The sequence below is a fragment of the Meriones unguiculatus genome, chromosome 6, assembly GCF_030254825.1.
Source record: "Meriones unguiculatus strain TT.TT164.6M chromosome 6, Bangor_MerUng_6.1, whole genome shotgun sequence".
Taxonomy (NCBI): domain Eukaryota; kingdom Metazoa; phylum Chordata; class Mammalia; order Rodentia; family Muridae; genus Meriones; species Meriones unguiculatus.
In genome coordinates, this window is record NC_083354.1 from 132,433,035 (window position 1) to 132,447,702 (window position 14,668).

Genomic DNA, 14,668 nt, shown 5'->3' on the forward strand with positions numbered 1-14,668 from the left:
TCCGCAGTGTGGGTGGACCTCGTGGGATCATTTGAAGGCCTCGCCACAGAGTGCTGCTCCCGGGGGAACGGAGGATTCCCCGGCCAGATCATCCGCAGCATCGACTTAGCCCTGCTCTTCAGTCTTCCGGCCTCATCTCAGATTGTGGACTTGCCAGGCTCAAGTACTGCCTGAGCCGATTTCTTAACATCTCTCCCAATTCTCCTCTTTTCTCCTCTAGATCTCCTCCTCGTCCCTCTCCAGAAGCGCCCCTAGCCACCACCACCACCACCACCATTTTGCTTCTCTGGCGAACCCAGAGCGCTGCAGCCCTCCTGTGTTAGTCCCGTTCTCCACATTTTTGAACACACATGTGCACTACTTCCTTTGCAGCCTTTAGAATGTGAGGATCTGAAAGTTGTGTCCGCGCACAAAGTCCCCTTCAGCACCGCACCTGCACAGCCAGCATCCAATAAAAGCTGGCCCGGTGTGTTAGCGCTCTCCGTCTCTCTCAGGTGACATCTTAGCTGGTCTAAACCGTCTCCCCTCGGACGGCCCAGTGAATACTGGCCTCGAACACTTTTATTGGTGTTCGGCCGTGCTGTGTCTCATCCGGCTACAAGAGCTCAAGCATGCTCTAGAGTCCCCTACGTGCAGCGCATGGCCACTGGTGCCACTGGTGACGCTGGACTGTTTCTCTCAGTCACAGGAGCTTTGTCCTTCTGAACTGCTCAGAACCATAGCGGCGAAGGAGGCTGTTTCACACTAATTTTACTCCCCGTCTAGAAACTTAACTTCTCTTCCATTAGCACAGTTCAGTTCGAATGGACGTTTCCGTCCTAATTCGAAATAGTTTAAAAGATTTCCAGCTTTCTAGTCTTATTTATTTACTCTTTGATGCCTCTCTTCTCCCCACAGATGATGCTCCCTCCTGTCCACCCCAGGAAGCCCCTGGACATCTGAAGTCATCCTGCAGCATTCACTCCAAGCTTCGGTTTCTCTGGAGTCTGAATGGCACACCGCTCGCTCTAATCCTTTCACTCTGCATTTTAACATGGATTTCCACAGGGAGATAAAGAGATAAAGTGGAATTTCATACTTCTGTAGAGTCTTAGGTTAGCAGGAAGGGTAAATCTCTAAAGATCATTTCGCTGTGAATACATGAAGATGGTCTCGGGGAGGGGGATAAAGAGGAAGCGCTATTGTATCTAGCGCATAGGAGCCAAGGGTGCCCCTGTATAGCCTTCCACAGCAGAACAGACATGACACGAGGAATTTCCGGGCCCAATGACAAAGTGTAGAGGCCAGGACAACCTGCCTGACTGTAAGACTTTGTCTACTTGTGTGCTTATTTTACCTAGTCTCCACCGCTATAGTTGTTAATAATATTTAACATATTTCAAATCTGTACTGCTTCAATTACCTAGAAATATTTCATTATAGTAGTTTTCTTGAAATGATAATCTAATTATATTTGACCGCTATGTCTCCTCAATCTATTTTAATTACTAACAATTTCCCATAATTAAGTTTCTTCTTACTTATACATATAGAGATTTGGCTCATTCTATTAAGAGAGTAGTTTAAGGACAGGCTTGAATTTACAAACAGGTAGCATGCATTCATTTCTTACATATCCCAAACCACAGACTATCTGGTGGAACTGTTTTTAATGTTGTGAGTAAGCAATAGGTCTAGGTGTTGATTTTGGATTCTTAAAGTCGTGCCTCTCCCTGCCCCCTTGCTTTTAAATAGGAGCATGCAGTGGTCTGATGAACCCTTCTCCAAAGGCAGAGAGCAAGCAAAGGAGACTACAATGATGCTAGTTCATTGTATTCCTGGTAGGCTTGCAATGATTTTTTTTATTTGTTTCTAAGTTTCTTGATGTTGCATCTAGTCTCTCTCTCTCTCTCTCTGTGTGTGTGCTCTGCTCTTGCTTTCGTTATTTCCAGTGTGTTATTTCATTGTTTCTCCACAGACTTGAAATATAATCTTTTTATCTTTATCAATCTTTTTAAAATTTACAATTTAGTTGTTTTTTTTTAAATTATTCACTTTCCATAGGAGACTACGATTGGAATAATATTTTTAATGTGAATAGAAACCCAGAATGTAGAAACAGGAAGATTTCTGCAAACCTCCACCTGTCTACCATATCACGCATGCAACACACATCTCTAAACGATTTTTAAAAGATGAATGGTTGTGTAGCATGAATGGAAACTTTTTTTTTTTTTACCTAACATGCTCTGTAGGTGAACAGAGAAGTTGAAAATGGTTGTGAACAGATTCTGTACAGTGAGATATGACATTACATTGGTGGCAGCGTGGTAATCTCTTCAGCTGGCTGAGAACCAGGTTCTACAAAGTTCTCAGAGCAGAGAATAAGGTTTCGTACCTTAATGTCACATGAAAAGATGGTGGTGTTCCCAGGGAGAATAGGATGGTTGACTGACTTTTCATTGTAGTGAGCACACTGGGCATCTACAGTGTTGGAGATAGCCTTCTTTTTCAGCGAGGACAGGACACATAGCCTATTTTAATGATGAATCGGTCCAGATCTAACCTCAGCGTTTCACATGACGGCTGCATGTTAGCATGTGCTCTTACAGGTAGTTATAAGATTGTGCAACCACTTCTCACAATGAATCAGAAAGCCACCAATGTCAGTGAGAAGAAAAGAGTTCCCAAACCAGAGACAGCAAGGAGCTGGGATGCAGCTTTCTTTTTGCTAAGTAAGACATACACATAAGGAATCCTAGTCTCTCCTTTAGGGCAACTGGGACTACACTGAGTGTGTTGAAGTTGGAGTGTCATTGAGGTGGTTCTCAAAGGTTAGAATCTCTGAAAGTGCCTTCCATTTCCAGGAGCTGATGATGGCTCTCAGTGAGTGGGCCTCTATGCTCAGCTATGGGAAGAGTGAGACTGTAATCACCAGGAACAGATCTGTTAAAAGTACTCTGTGTACCACAGGGGACAGAGCAGGCAGATTTACAAAGCTCAACACACACTCTTGGTAAACATTTAGCCATGAAGGCCAAGCAAGAATAAATGCAGATAACACGAAAATCGTTGCCATGCCTCCATCTTTAGTCTACGCTAGACACTGTTGCTCAGAGTTACTGAGAGTTTTTCTTCCTTTTTTAATTATACTTTTATTATTTAAAACATTTTAAAATTTAAATATATATTCTTCCCCTTCTCCAAGTCCTGCCAGATCCTCTCCCTATCCACCCAACTTTAAGTTATGTCTCAAATAAGCAAACAAAAAACCCAATACAACAATCCCATAAAAACACTAAACTGGAAGCCATAATGTAAGCACAGAGCACCGCGTGGAGACCCTGGTAGGCCTTACGCATGCTGCTTCTGTCTCTATGAGTTCACATGAACTCTTTGTTTTCTTGGTATCCTCTATCTCTTCTGGCTTTCATACTCTCTGTGACTTCTCTTTCACAGGGTGCCTGAGCTCTGAGGGGATGAATTCATAGAGACGTCCCATTTAGGGCTGAGTGTTCAATACTCTGCGGAAAGTCTGGTCATGGGTCTGTATATCTAGTCCCATCTGCTGTAGGAGGAAGCTTTTCTGATGGAGAACAGCACAATCAGATGTTCCCCAGTCCCGGTACTCGAAGTTTCATTTGGTGACTTGGGGCCCTGTCTCTCCCATTTCCACTTAAATCACTTCATATATGTATGCATATATTTAGGAAGTTTCTGCTGTATTATGTCTACATGTTCAAATGTCCCTTAGTCTTAGCTATCTCTCCTCTCCCTCTTCCCTCCCACAACCCCTCTACCTTCACACTTGATACTCCCATTACAGGACACCTTAAGACCCCAACCTGTCTAGTTCATTTTCCTTTTCTAACTGGATTTGTCTGTTCCCTTCAGTCCCTGACTTCAGCCCTAGCCTCTCTGGTTCTCTGGATTGTAACTTGGCTATCAATGACTTACAGCTAATGTTCACATATAAGGAAATACACACCACATTTGTTTTTCTGTGCCCAGGCCACCTTACTTAGGATGATTTTTTTTTTCTAGTGCCATCCATTTGCTTATAAATTGCATGATGTCATCTTTTGACATCTGAGTAATATACTCCATTGTGTAATTATACCACACTTTCCTTATCCATTCTTCTACTGAAGGGCATCTATGTTGTTTCCAATTTCTGGAATTATGAAATTGGTGTGATTCACTAAGTACTGGGCATGACTGAGCAAGTGTCATTGTGGTGGGATGAAGCATCCTTTGGGTATATGACCAAGACTGGTATTTCTGGATCTTGAGGTAGATCCTGCTGAGGAAACTCCACACTGTTTTCGACAGTGTTGTTCAAGTTTGCTACCACCAGCAGTGGGGGAGTGTATCTCTTACTCCATAACCTCTTCAGGATCAGTCCTCACTTGTTTTGTTGATCTTAGTCATCCCGACAGCTATAAGATGGAATCTCAAAGTAGCTTTGATTGGCATTTTTTCTCATCCTAAGGATGTTAAACATTTCTTTAATTGTTTCTTGGGCATTTGAGCTTCCTCTAGTGAGAATTCTGTTTAGACCTGTACCCCATTCTTTAGTTGGGTTATTTGTTTTCCTTATATCCAGTTCTTTGAGTTCTTTCTATATTTTGGTTATTAGCCCTCTATTTGATATGGAGTTGGTAAAAATCTTTTCCCATTCTCTAGGTTGCTGCTTTGTCTGAATTACAGTGTCCTTTGCAGTGCAGAAGCTTTTCAGTTTTATGAGTTTTATCTTATTTTTACCTTATTCAGTTTTATCTTATTTTCTCCATCTGTGGTGACTGAAAGTTTTGCTGGTTATGGTAGTCTGGGATTGCATCTGTGGTCTCTTAGGTATACAGCACATCTGCCCAGGCACTTCTGGTGCTTAGTGTTTCCATTGAGAAGTCAGGTATAATTTTAATAGTTCTGCCTATATATGTTACTTGTTCTTTTTCCATTGCAGCTTTTAATATGCTTTTCTCTGTACATTTAATATATTGGTTATGTGCTAAGAGGAATTTCTTTTCTGGTCCATTAGATTTGGTATTCTGTATGCTTCTTTTACCTTGATAGGCATATCCTTCTTTAGGTTAAAGAAAATTCATTTTATGATTTTGTTGAAAATATTTTTCATGTCATTTACCTGTATTTGCTTTCTTTCCTCTATTCCTATTATTCTTAGATTTAGTCCTTGCATGGTGTTCCATGTTTCCTGGATGTTTTATACCAGGAGTATTTTAGATTTAACCCTTTCTTTGACCAATGTATCTATATCCTCAACCATGTCTTCAATTTCTTCTGTCTCTTATATTCTATTGATGAAGCTTGCCACTAAGGTTCCTGTTTGAGTTCCTAAATTTTTAATTTCCATATTTAACTCAGTTTGTTTTATTTTTTTTAAGTATTGATTAAATTTTTCACTTTCAGGTCTTACATGGTTTTATTTGTTTCCTTCCACTGTTTGTTTGTGCTCTCATAGATTCCTTTAAGGGATTTATTCCCTTCCTTTTTAAGGACCTCTATCATATGTAGAAAGGCTGTTTTAAGGCTGCTCCACTGTGCTTCAGCTGTGCTGGACGATTTAGGGCCCATTATGTGAGGGTTGCTCAGCTCCAGGGAGACATTGTGCTGGCTGTTATCGGTTGTGTTTTTACACTGATGGCAGGCATCTAGGATTGACAAGATTGTAATTTAAGGCGCTTAGCTCTGGTTTTGTTGTTGCTAGGTAGGTGTTTCATTCCTTGGCTTTTGTTTTTTCCCTGGTTCTTAGGAGAGTGTGATGGCTGTGTGTTGCCTGAAGGAAAACATTTTTGGGTTCTGATAGGTGCAGGTAGTGGGTTCCCACATAATAGGTGTTTCTGACTACTGGGACCTGAGACTTAGGAGTGGGGAAGCACTGTGGGCCAGGAGGGAGCTTCATAAAAGGGAGGCAATCAGGGGGTTCAATCCGACTCTGCTTAGTTAGTCCCCTGGGAGCGGGGGGCAGAGAGTAAAAAGAGGCCACAGCAGAAGGTTTGCTAAAGAGCTGGGGTGAAGCCTCGGAGATAGGACTTGGAATGGAGGAAGAAGTAAAGGTCTGCACTTAGCCTGCTTGCTTCCCCAGTCAGAGTGGTCTGTCTGCCCCAAGGAGTGCTTGTTGGAGTGAGGGCTGGGTCTAATGAATGACTCAGGTGAAAGAGTCTCGGAGGGGAAGCTCTGTGGGAGCCACTGGAGATGGATGCAGGAGAAGCGAGGCTGCGGCAGGTGTTGTGCTGCAGAGCCGGGACCTGCAATTAGAACCCTTGGCTTGCTTTCCTGACCAGAGGGGCCTGTGGGTTCTCAGGGAGTGCCTGCTGGAGTTGCGGGGTGAGGGTGAACTGAGGGACGGAGTTCGCGGGGTAGGTGAAGAGCTCTGGATCCTCTAGAGATGAGGTGGAGAGAAGTCTGCAGCGGGCGCTTTGTTACAGCGCTGGAAACGGCACTGGGGACTTGAAGAAGTGAAGGTCAGGCGTCAGTCCACCTGCTGTCCTGGCTGGAGTAGTGGCAGTTATTATTATTATTTTTTTAATAAGGATGTGGAAATCCTTTATTCCACCGTCTTACCCACCTCCCCCAACCAAGGCACACCTGTGATTGTGTACCTGATTTGTCTAACTAGATAGAGCTCAATCAAGACACTAAATCCAAAATGATCTTGTGTGGAGACAATTTACAATGGCACCATTACTGACAGAAAAGGGATGCTCTCAGGAAAGAGCAAATAGACACTTTCCTCTTGGCATCTGTCCCCAGACATCATAGGTGAGTTTTCTGTGGTTCTGAACTCTTGGAGAAAAACAACCAACCAAGCAACAACAACAACAAAACCCCAAACAAAGCAAAACATAAACAAACAGGCAGCAATGATCCCTACCCAGAGCATGCTGGAATAGTGTTTTGAAATAGGGATTAGGTGCCTCTGCCTTTTATCACTTAGAGGCAACAGAGTGACACATGGCATATAGCAATTTTTGTGAAGAAAAATTAATTTCCAGCAAAGGCAATCAGACAAGTCAAGACACTATAGAAAAGTCAAGTTCTCATTTGGAAGTCTTAGGAAAAGAGTTTTTAAAAGTGACAGGTGAGTTCAGAATAAAGGGTCTCATCAAACCTTTCTAAGCTGTAGCCACGGGCATCTTCCTGTTGGATGCTTCCATCAGAATCCAGTGTCGCTCTGCCTCTGCTGTACAGCACAGTTCTGGAACGCAGCTGCTATCTCTCTTTGATAAAGTGCCTTGCTCTAATTACTTTTATGTGAAGAATTACTGCGACATGGAACTTAATTTTCCTACTATCCAGATGCTGCCTTTTGAGTGGAAATGCACCAGTTACAATTTTGACAAACTTTAATTTAGTCGCTCATTATGTTGTTCTCAGAAATTGCATCTCACTGTCATATATGGTTTTATGCTCTACTATTTTTCTTCTCAAAGGTAAATTTACTTTTGCTCTTCCCTTTCCCTTGCTGTCATTATTGCCTCCAATGTGGAAATGCCTCTTCAAAGCCCAGCTGGCCTCCAGAAACCTTGGCTTGGTCCTTGTAGGCAAGAGCTACTCTTGCTCTTGGCTTTCAGCAGACATACAATCCTTTGTGAGTGGTGGCTAGGGAGGTTCCAGTGGAGACCCTACTGAAAGTTAGTGTGAGGTTACTCCACTCTGTCAGCTGTGGCATGATGACGGACTATGGCATAAGCGAACTCTGATCTTTGTCCCACATTTGCAAGACTCACTCAGAAGACAACCACTAAAGTATTTTGTGTGTGTGTGTATTAAGGTACATGTGTGAATGCATTTGTGTGTGTGTGCTCATGCACATGAGTGCATTTGGTTCAGGACATCAGAGGTCGACATGGACTGTCTTCATCATTCACCTATCTTTACTTAGTTAATAAATTAAAGGTTTATTAAAGGTTTGTGCCTCCAATCTTGGACTCCCTCGTATTTTTTGGGACAGGGCTCAGCATTGAAGCCCAACCACTGATTCACTGAGCTCTTCTGGACAGCAATCCCTAGCCCCGTGTCCACCTTCTCAGCCCTAGGATTAGAGATACGCCATGCCATGCTTTCATGACTGGCATTTTAAGTAGGTGCCAGGGGTCACACTCAGACACACATGCTTGTGTGACATGCACTGTATTGGTCAAGCTATTTCCCCAGGCCCTACTGAAGGCGATTTGACAGTGGTAGGCATAAAGAGTAGAACTGTGTAGATAACGGCCTGACAGTTGCTGAGCTTGGTGTCTTCACCAAGAACTGCCAAGGTGCCTGCTCCACCTCAGCACCTTCTTCCTTAAGGATCCTCTCATTACGTGAGCAAAATGTCAGCCATCAGATTGCAGAGCCGTGAACTTAGATCTTGCCTTCCAGAGTTCAGATTCTGACACTGGGCTATATCTGTTATGGGGTTGTGTCACTGGATTTGGGAGCCATCCATGATTTGGACCAAGCCAAGGTTTCTGGAGGCCAGCTGGGCTTTGAAGAGGCATTTCCACATTGGAGGCAATAATGACAGCAAGGGAAAGGGAAGAGCAAAAGTAAATTTACCTTTGAGAAGAAAAATAGTAGAGCATAAAACCATATATGACAGTGAGATGCAATTTCTGAGAACAACATAATGAGCGACTAAATTAAAGTTTGTCAAAATTGTAATCATGGATGGCTCCCAAATCCAGTGACACAACCCCACAACAGATATAGCCATGTAATAGTTAAAGAGTTCTGAATATACAATGATCAAAAGTTATTTCGACATCAAACATGCAATGAATATGGAGCATTTATGGCAGTACTCACCTTACCAGTATCACCATGGCCTACCTCCGAACACATAATGAGCACACTTTGCAGGGTGCATGCAAACAAGCTGCATAACACCAACACTGCCTAAAACATGCAGCTCAGATTCCAGACTACTGTACAGCATGAGTTACTATGATTTTACCATGCACGTTTTCTGCTGTCATAGAAACACATGATTCAATCACAGAAAACAGACTGAACATCTTCCTGCTGCCATTCTTCAGCACCGAAGCACCGAATTAGCACACCTATAGCGTCACGTTTGAATGTTTGCCTCTGGAAAGTGCTGTTTGAGATTCTGTTTGGCATTGTGTAAAAGATATTAAATGAATTTTGGTTTGGGATTAGGACAGAATTTCTGAAATATTCCCCAAAATACTTCTACAATTTTTTATTATGCATTTATTCAAAATGGTGTCCTCAGCAGAAATGGATTATAAAACCAAAATATTGATAAACTTGGAAAAATAGCTCTATATCCTGTGTACTTTCAGCCAAACTTGAATTATTAATGTAAAAATAAACAAAACGTCCATCTAATTGCTATATAAATTTTTGTCGCTAATGGTAAAATTACATATGTCAAAGAATTGTATTATAATTTATTATCAGTAAATGTTTAATTATACACACTTCTCATGTATCTATAAACTGTGGTTTCATACAAAATTTTCTTGAGTGAAAGAGTTGGAAGTCAAGAAGAACAATCATCTCAGCTTCCATATGAGAGACATTCTCCATCTTCTTTCTCTTCCCCCTTCTCACCTTCTTCTTCAATTATAGGTTCATGACAAAATTAAGAGGAAGGTATAGAGATTTTCCATATTCATACATGGCCTTTGCCACTGTCAGCTGCCGAGACAATGGCTGCTGGTTATAGTCGATGAACCTGCATGATTGTGCCCAAAGCCCATACCTCACATTGCAGTTTATTCTATGAATTTGAAAAAGAAAGTATAATGTCATATATCTAGAAATGTAGTATAATTCCAAACTATTTTTGTCCTGCCAATACTCTCTGATCTCTCTTTCTCCATCCTCTCTCCAGCCCCTGATTTATGCATTGTCTTCAGTTTTGCTTTTTAAAAAAATAATGCCATATACTTAGAAATGAACACTGCAATGGCCTTTTCTGTCTGTCTCCTCTCACTTAATAATATACACTCACATTTTATGACTGATACCCATTTCTTTTGACTGTTTAATACTATTATGTTGCTTTTAGCGTCTTTATCCATTCTTCTGTTACAGGGCATGGTGGATTCTTTCCAGTTTGGGCCACTCTGAGTAAAGCACCAGTAAACATCATGGGCAGATCTTTGTGTGGACATAAGCTTTCTTCTTCTTCTTCTTTTTATTTTTATTTTTTTGAGTAATACACAAAAGTTCAGATGCTAGGTCATGTGGGAGTAGTATGCATAGCTTTGTGAGAGACTGGCAAACTGTTTTGTGCAGGGTGTGGTCTTTGTTCCTTTTACAAACTCCATGTCTTCTCAGTGTCAATTCAGTGTCATTTCCCAGTAAAGACTTTCTCTACTATGGGAAACAGCCATTTCCACTTGGGCAGAACATTATCTTGGAGATCTTATTTCATGTTTATTTTCTCCTATGTAGGTCTCCCCTCCTGGGTAATCAGCATTAGAGGCCAATACTCAATTGCTATTTATCTTTTTATCTCCAGCTCCCAGGGAAGTGAGTGGTTCACCCCATTGCAGTTAATCAATTGATGACTATAAATAGAATTAAAATGACATAATTAATCAACGGGCCTTGATACCACTATTGTAAAAAGAAAGAACAAAACCCGGCCTCATATGTGAACTGCATCACCCCCCTCACCACTGCTCTCCGCTGCACGCATGCCCACAATTCGGCCATGGGTAAGCTGATGCCGAGGCACGGGTATGAGTCTTCCTGTACAGTTGTAGAGTGCTATCCACAAACAGGCTGTCAGCTTTTATCAACTCTTCTTCAACAGAAAGGCACCTGTTCCTAGACACATGTCTGGGAATGTGCTGAGGATGCTTTTGCCTCTCTCAATAAAGAGGCTTCCTCATGAAGTCTGGCTTTATACTTCATGTAAATGAAAGAGTCAATGAAAGCTTAAAATCAGCTGAGCATTCACTCTCCTCTTGATCACTTTAGTACAGAAAGCTGGCTTCTTCTCCAAGCTGGTGCATGCATGTGTGTGTGTGCATATACTATGGTATCAGTGGGCTGGGTGAATTGCAAGAGTATGAAAGGCCTTAGAAAAAGGAGCCAAGCATCTAATAGATGCTCGCTGGATCAATACGGAAACATTTGTATACTAGGGAGAAACAGCGATTTTCAAAACTGTTCTATGTACAATGATTTCAATTCAGGCTTAGTTTGATTTTTCAGATTTCCACTCCCTTTGTGGTTGAAAGGCACTCCTTACACACACACACACACACACACACACACACACACACACACACACACGATGTGATAATAAGCATGTGTCAAAGCAGAGCCTTTTCGCAGCCTGTGGTTTATGTCAATGCTCCACTGAAGTGGTGCAGGTGCAGCAGTGAACAGGACAGTGAGAAAACCCTTTGAGGAGACAGAGCACTTGATCAAAGCTTGGCAGGTGATCTTAAAAGGATGTTTAATGTGGTCTCGATCCCCAGGTGAAGGGGCCTCAGTGAACATAAAAGGAAGTCACTTGTCCTGGGACATGTCACATGCAACTTGAGAGATGCATAGGTATTTAATAATCCATTCTTTAAAGTCCCCTGAGAAAGGAGACCCCTGTGGTCAACATTAATCAATTACAGTTCTTAATAACTTCCCTAATATACTCTCTTACACAGCAACGTTTTTCACACTGCAATTTCTCTGTAGAGGTTTTCCTTTTTTTCATGGCAAGATTAAAGAGTCCATTAATCATCTCTTATCTTAGAACAAATACATGAAGGCTTTTCCAGCCATCACCAGGCTTCATCTTTGTTCTCTTTCGTTTCCAGTGCACTTAACACTCTGGTAATTGACGTAACTCCTACCATGCTCTCCGACCTGCAAATACTGACTTTTGGAGCACCTCATTTGCGATCATTCACAAGCAAATGTAATGAGGTGATGAGCAAAGTGCCGACTTGGATGGTGTATGAGTCATGTTTGCTCTAACTAATTCTTTTTTGCAGGTTCCTCAGGACCTCAGTCCTCAGAGGTGCTGCGGGATCAGTGCAGATCTGAGCATGGACCAAAGTGCCAGTAAGGCAGCCATGGAGCCTTTGCTATGTGGTTGCATACTGGTGATGGATTTACGGGACATTCTGCTACCTCAGAATTATCTAAGGTTGGGCAGAACACACAGGATGTCCACTTGAGCATGTCTGTTAAGTCCTGCTAAGTAACACTGCATTACCCATAGAAGAGGCCAGCTCTTCTATTTATTAATAATGAGATGTTGAGAAAGCTCCTAATTCTTTGTTGAGGTTCGGTTTTCATACTCATAAAATGGAAATATTGATTAATATATATTAATATTCCTTTCACAATAATTCGATGAGACAGTGTAGGCAACACAGCTAGCATATGACAGCTGTTATTTTGTATGCTGGCCTATTTTCTACTTTGAGTTTCTCAAGAGTGGAGTCACTGAGCCTCTTCCATTATATTCCAGGATTTTAGGAATCCATCCTCCAAGATTCCTTCCTGAATCTGAAATTAGAGCAGTTCCATGGGGTCACTTTGTTATTGACTTTTTCTATTCCCTTGAGGAATATAGTAAACTTAATCCTGAGTTGTTTTAAATTATAAACAACATTGATTGTAAATGAAACTTAGAAGCGACTGCTCATATGAGCTGTGTTTATTAAAGATTACCTCCTACCCCACAACAATCCATCCTTTTCCCATGAAGCCACATGACAGATGATGTAAGACTCAGGCATGTTTAACAAGGTACCTGTATTCTGTAAGCCTTGACTGTAATCCATGGCCCCTCCCACTCCCTGTCTACTCTGCTGTGACACCCAGAGACTCATTCAGTCTTCATTTTTGTAGAATAAACAACCCTGTTTTCCCAAAGGCGATCAATCAACTGATGACGAAAACAATTAGACAAGAACATCACTTTAGAAGTACATGCCATATCACCTACATCAAATCCTCTCTGGAACCAGTAATAATGATATTGGGTTACATATGACAGTTGTTTTATTAGGAATGAAAATTAAAGCAGTGATGATTAGAAGGTCCAAAGTGCCCCAGAGTTGGTTAGTTTAGGCCAGGTTAGATGGATTAATATTTTGCATACTGTCACACCTCTACTTACAGGTTTAACAGGCTTTAATGCAACATGATCCTGGCAGTGCGGGTGCGCGTCTGGTCCACCCATGAAATCAACTGAAACACAGCAGCCCACGTTGGATCAATGCGTAAATGAAAATGCAAATAACACTGAATTTTAAAGAAGTCTACATATGCGTTAGACTAAAAAAAAAATCAGTTTCCTACAAAATGGAAGAAGTGAATATTTAGTACAAAGGGCTCCTAAAAATATGGTAGGGAAAATTTAAAAGACACACAAATAACCTGAGCTTTTAGGGCCTTGAAAAGTCACAGCTGCTATTGATTTCAGTAATAAAAAAAATGTGATCCTCTGAAATATTAAGACCTCTGAAATAATGTATCTCCTTACATATCAAAATGTATTTCTATTTTGGTTGCCAAGACCCACATCTTACCTTCTTAAGAATATTCACTACACAATTAAAATCACCTTTGGGAAGTCACAGTCTGTCTCCATGCCTCTGTCCTCAAGCTATTCCTAAGAAACCATCATTTGTCTTGCAACTTTTGCGAAGTTTCCATGTGCTGGACACCATAGGGATCTGCCTGTAGTCTCTAGAGGCATGGTGATTTTTATAGTCATGTTTATAATTTCCTTCTGCCTTACTATACTTTCCTCTCAAATCTTTAATTTGTTCTTTTATTCTATTTTCCACTGAAAGTATTACTTTAAGCCAGCAGTTCTCAACCTGTGGGTAGCAACCACTAAGGCAGCCAAATAATCTGTTCACAGGGGTCACCTAAGACCACTAGAAAACACCTATACATTATGATTCATAAAACTAGTAAAATTACAGTTATGAAGTAGCATCAAAAAGAATTTTATGCTTGGAACTGTACTAAAGGGCTGTAGCATTAGGAAGGTCCAGAGCCACTGAACTTTGGTTTGGACAGTAGTTTGTTGAGTACTATTGGTTTCTAGGTACACAAGAGCACTGGAATCTAAGGGACATGAGTATGAGTGCGTGTACACATACAGTGAAACACACTGTATGCAAACTATCACACTCAGTTCAAGACAGGCGTTTCAGGCAACTAACGTTGAGAGAGAGATGAAGGGGTCTAGCAGTTTTACCGAATTCTTGAGTAGCTATAGGCACTCTGGCAACCAATGACCTACACTTAACTTCCTTTGAGTAGCTGAAGCAAGGCCAGGAAAATCAAATTTTCACCACCTCGGTAAATAAGTATGAGCCTGTGGGTGCCTAGCCACTAAATGGCAAGGAGCATCTCTAAGAAGTCCCGCTGTAGGAAAGGTGGCCAGAAACGGCGTCATTTTTCTGCCATGTTCATCGCTTAAGAAAGGAAATGAGGAGACACAATTTGCCTGAGACCCTGAAAATTTTTCGTCTCCTGAGTCTAAGCAAGACATTTAACTGTAAGTTTGGACTAAGTTTTAAAAGAAATTTAATAAAATATTTGTCCTCACTTCTTTAGATTTCTGGGTAGAATTTTAGAGGGAAAATAGAATTGATTAAAATTGAATGACTGGATAACTTATAGAGCACATTTTAAAAGTAAAGAGGGTGTGAAAAATACACAAAACTTATAA

At 41.3% G+C, this 14,668-nt stretch overlaps 1 protein-coding gene across 2 annotated transcripts in view; it reads right to left on the reverse strand.

The window, feature by feature from the left end:
• Nkain3 (sodium/potassium transporting ATPase interacting 3) overlaps positions 1 to 14,668 on the reverse strand; it is a 593,086-nt gene that overhangs the window by 11,338 nt on the left and 567,080 nt on the right. The window contains exon 6 of one of the 2 annotated variants that reach the window (XM_060386050.1): positions 13,100 to 13,170. The exons of the other annotated variant lie outside the window; for it this stretch is intronic. Within the exon in view, the coding sequence (XP_060242033.1) occupies positions 13,100 to 13,170 (71 nt within the window). The remainder of the gene's footprint in view (positions 1 to 13,099; positions 13,171 to 14,668) is intronic. 2 annotated transcript variants of the gene reach the window in all.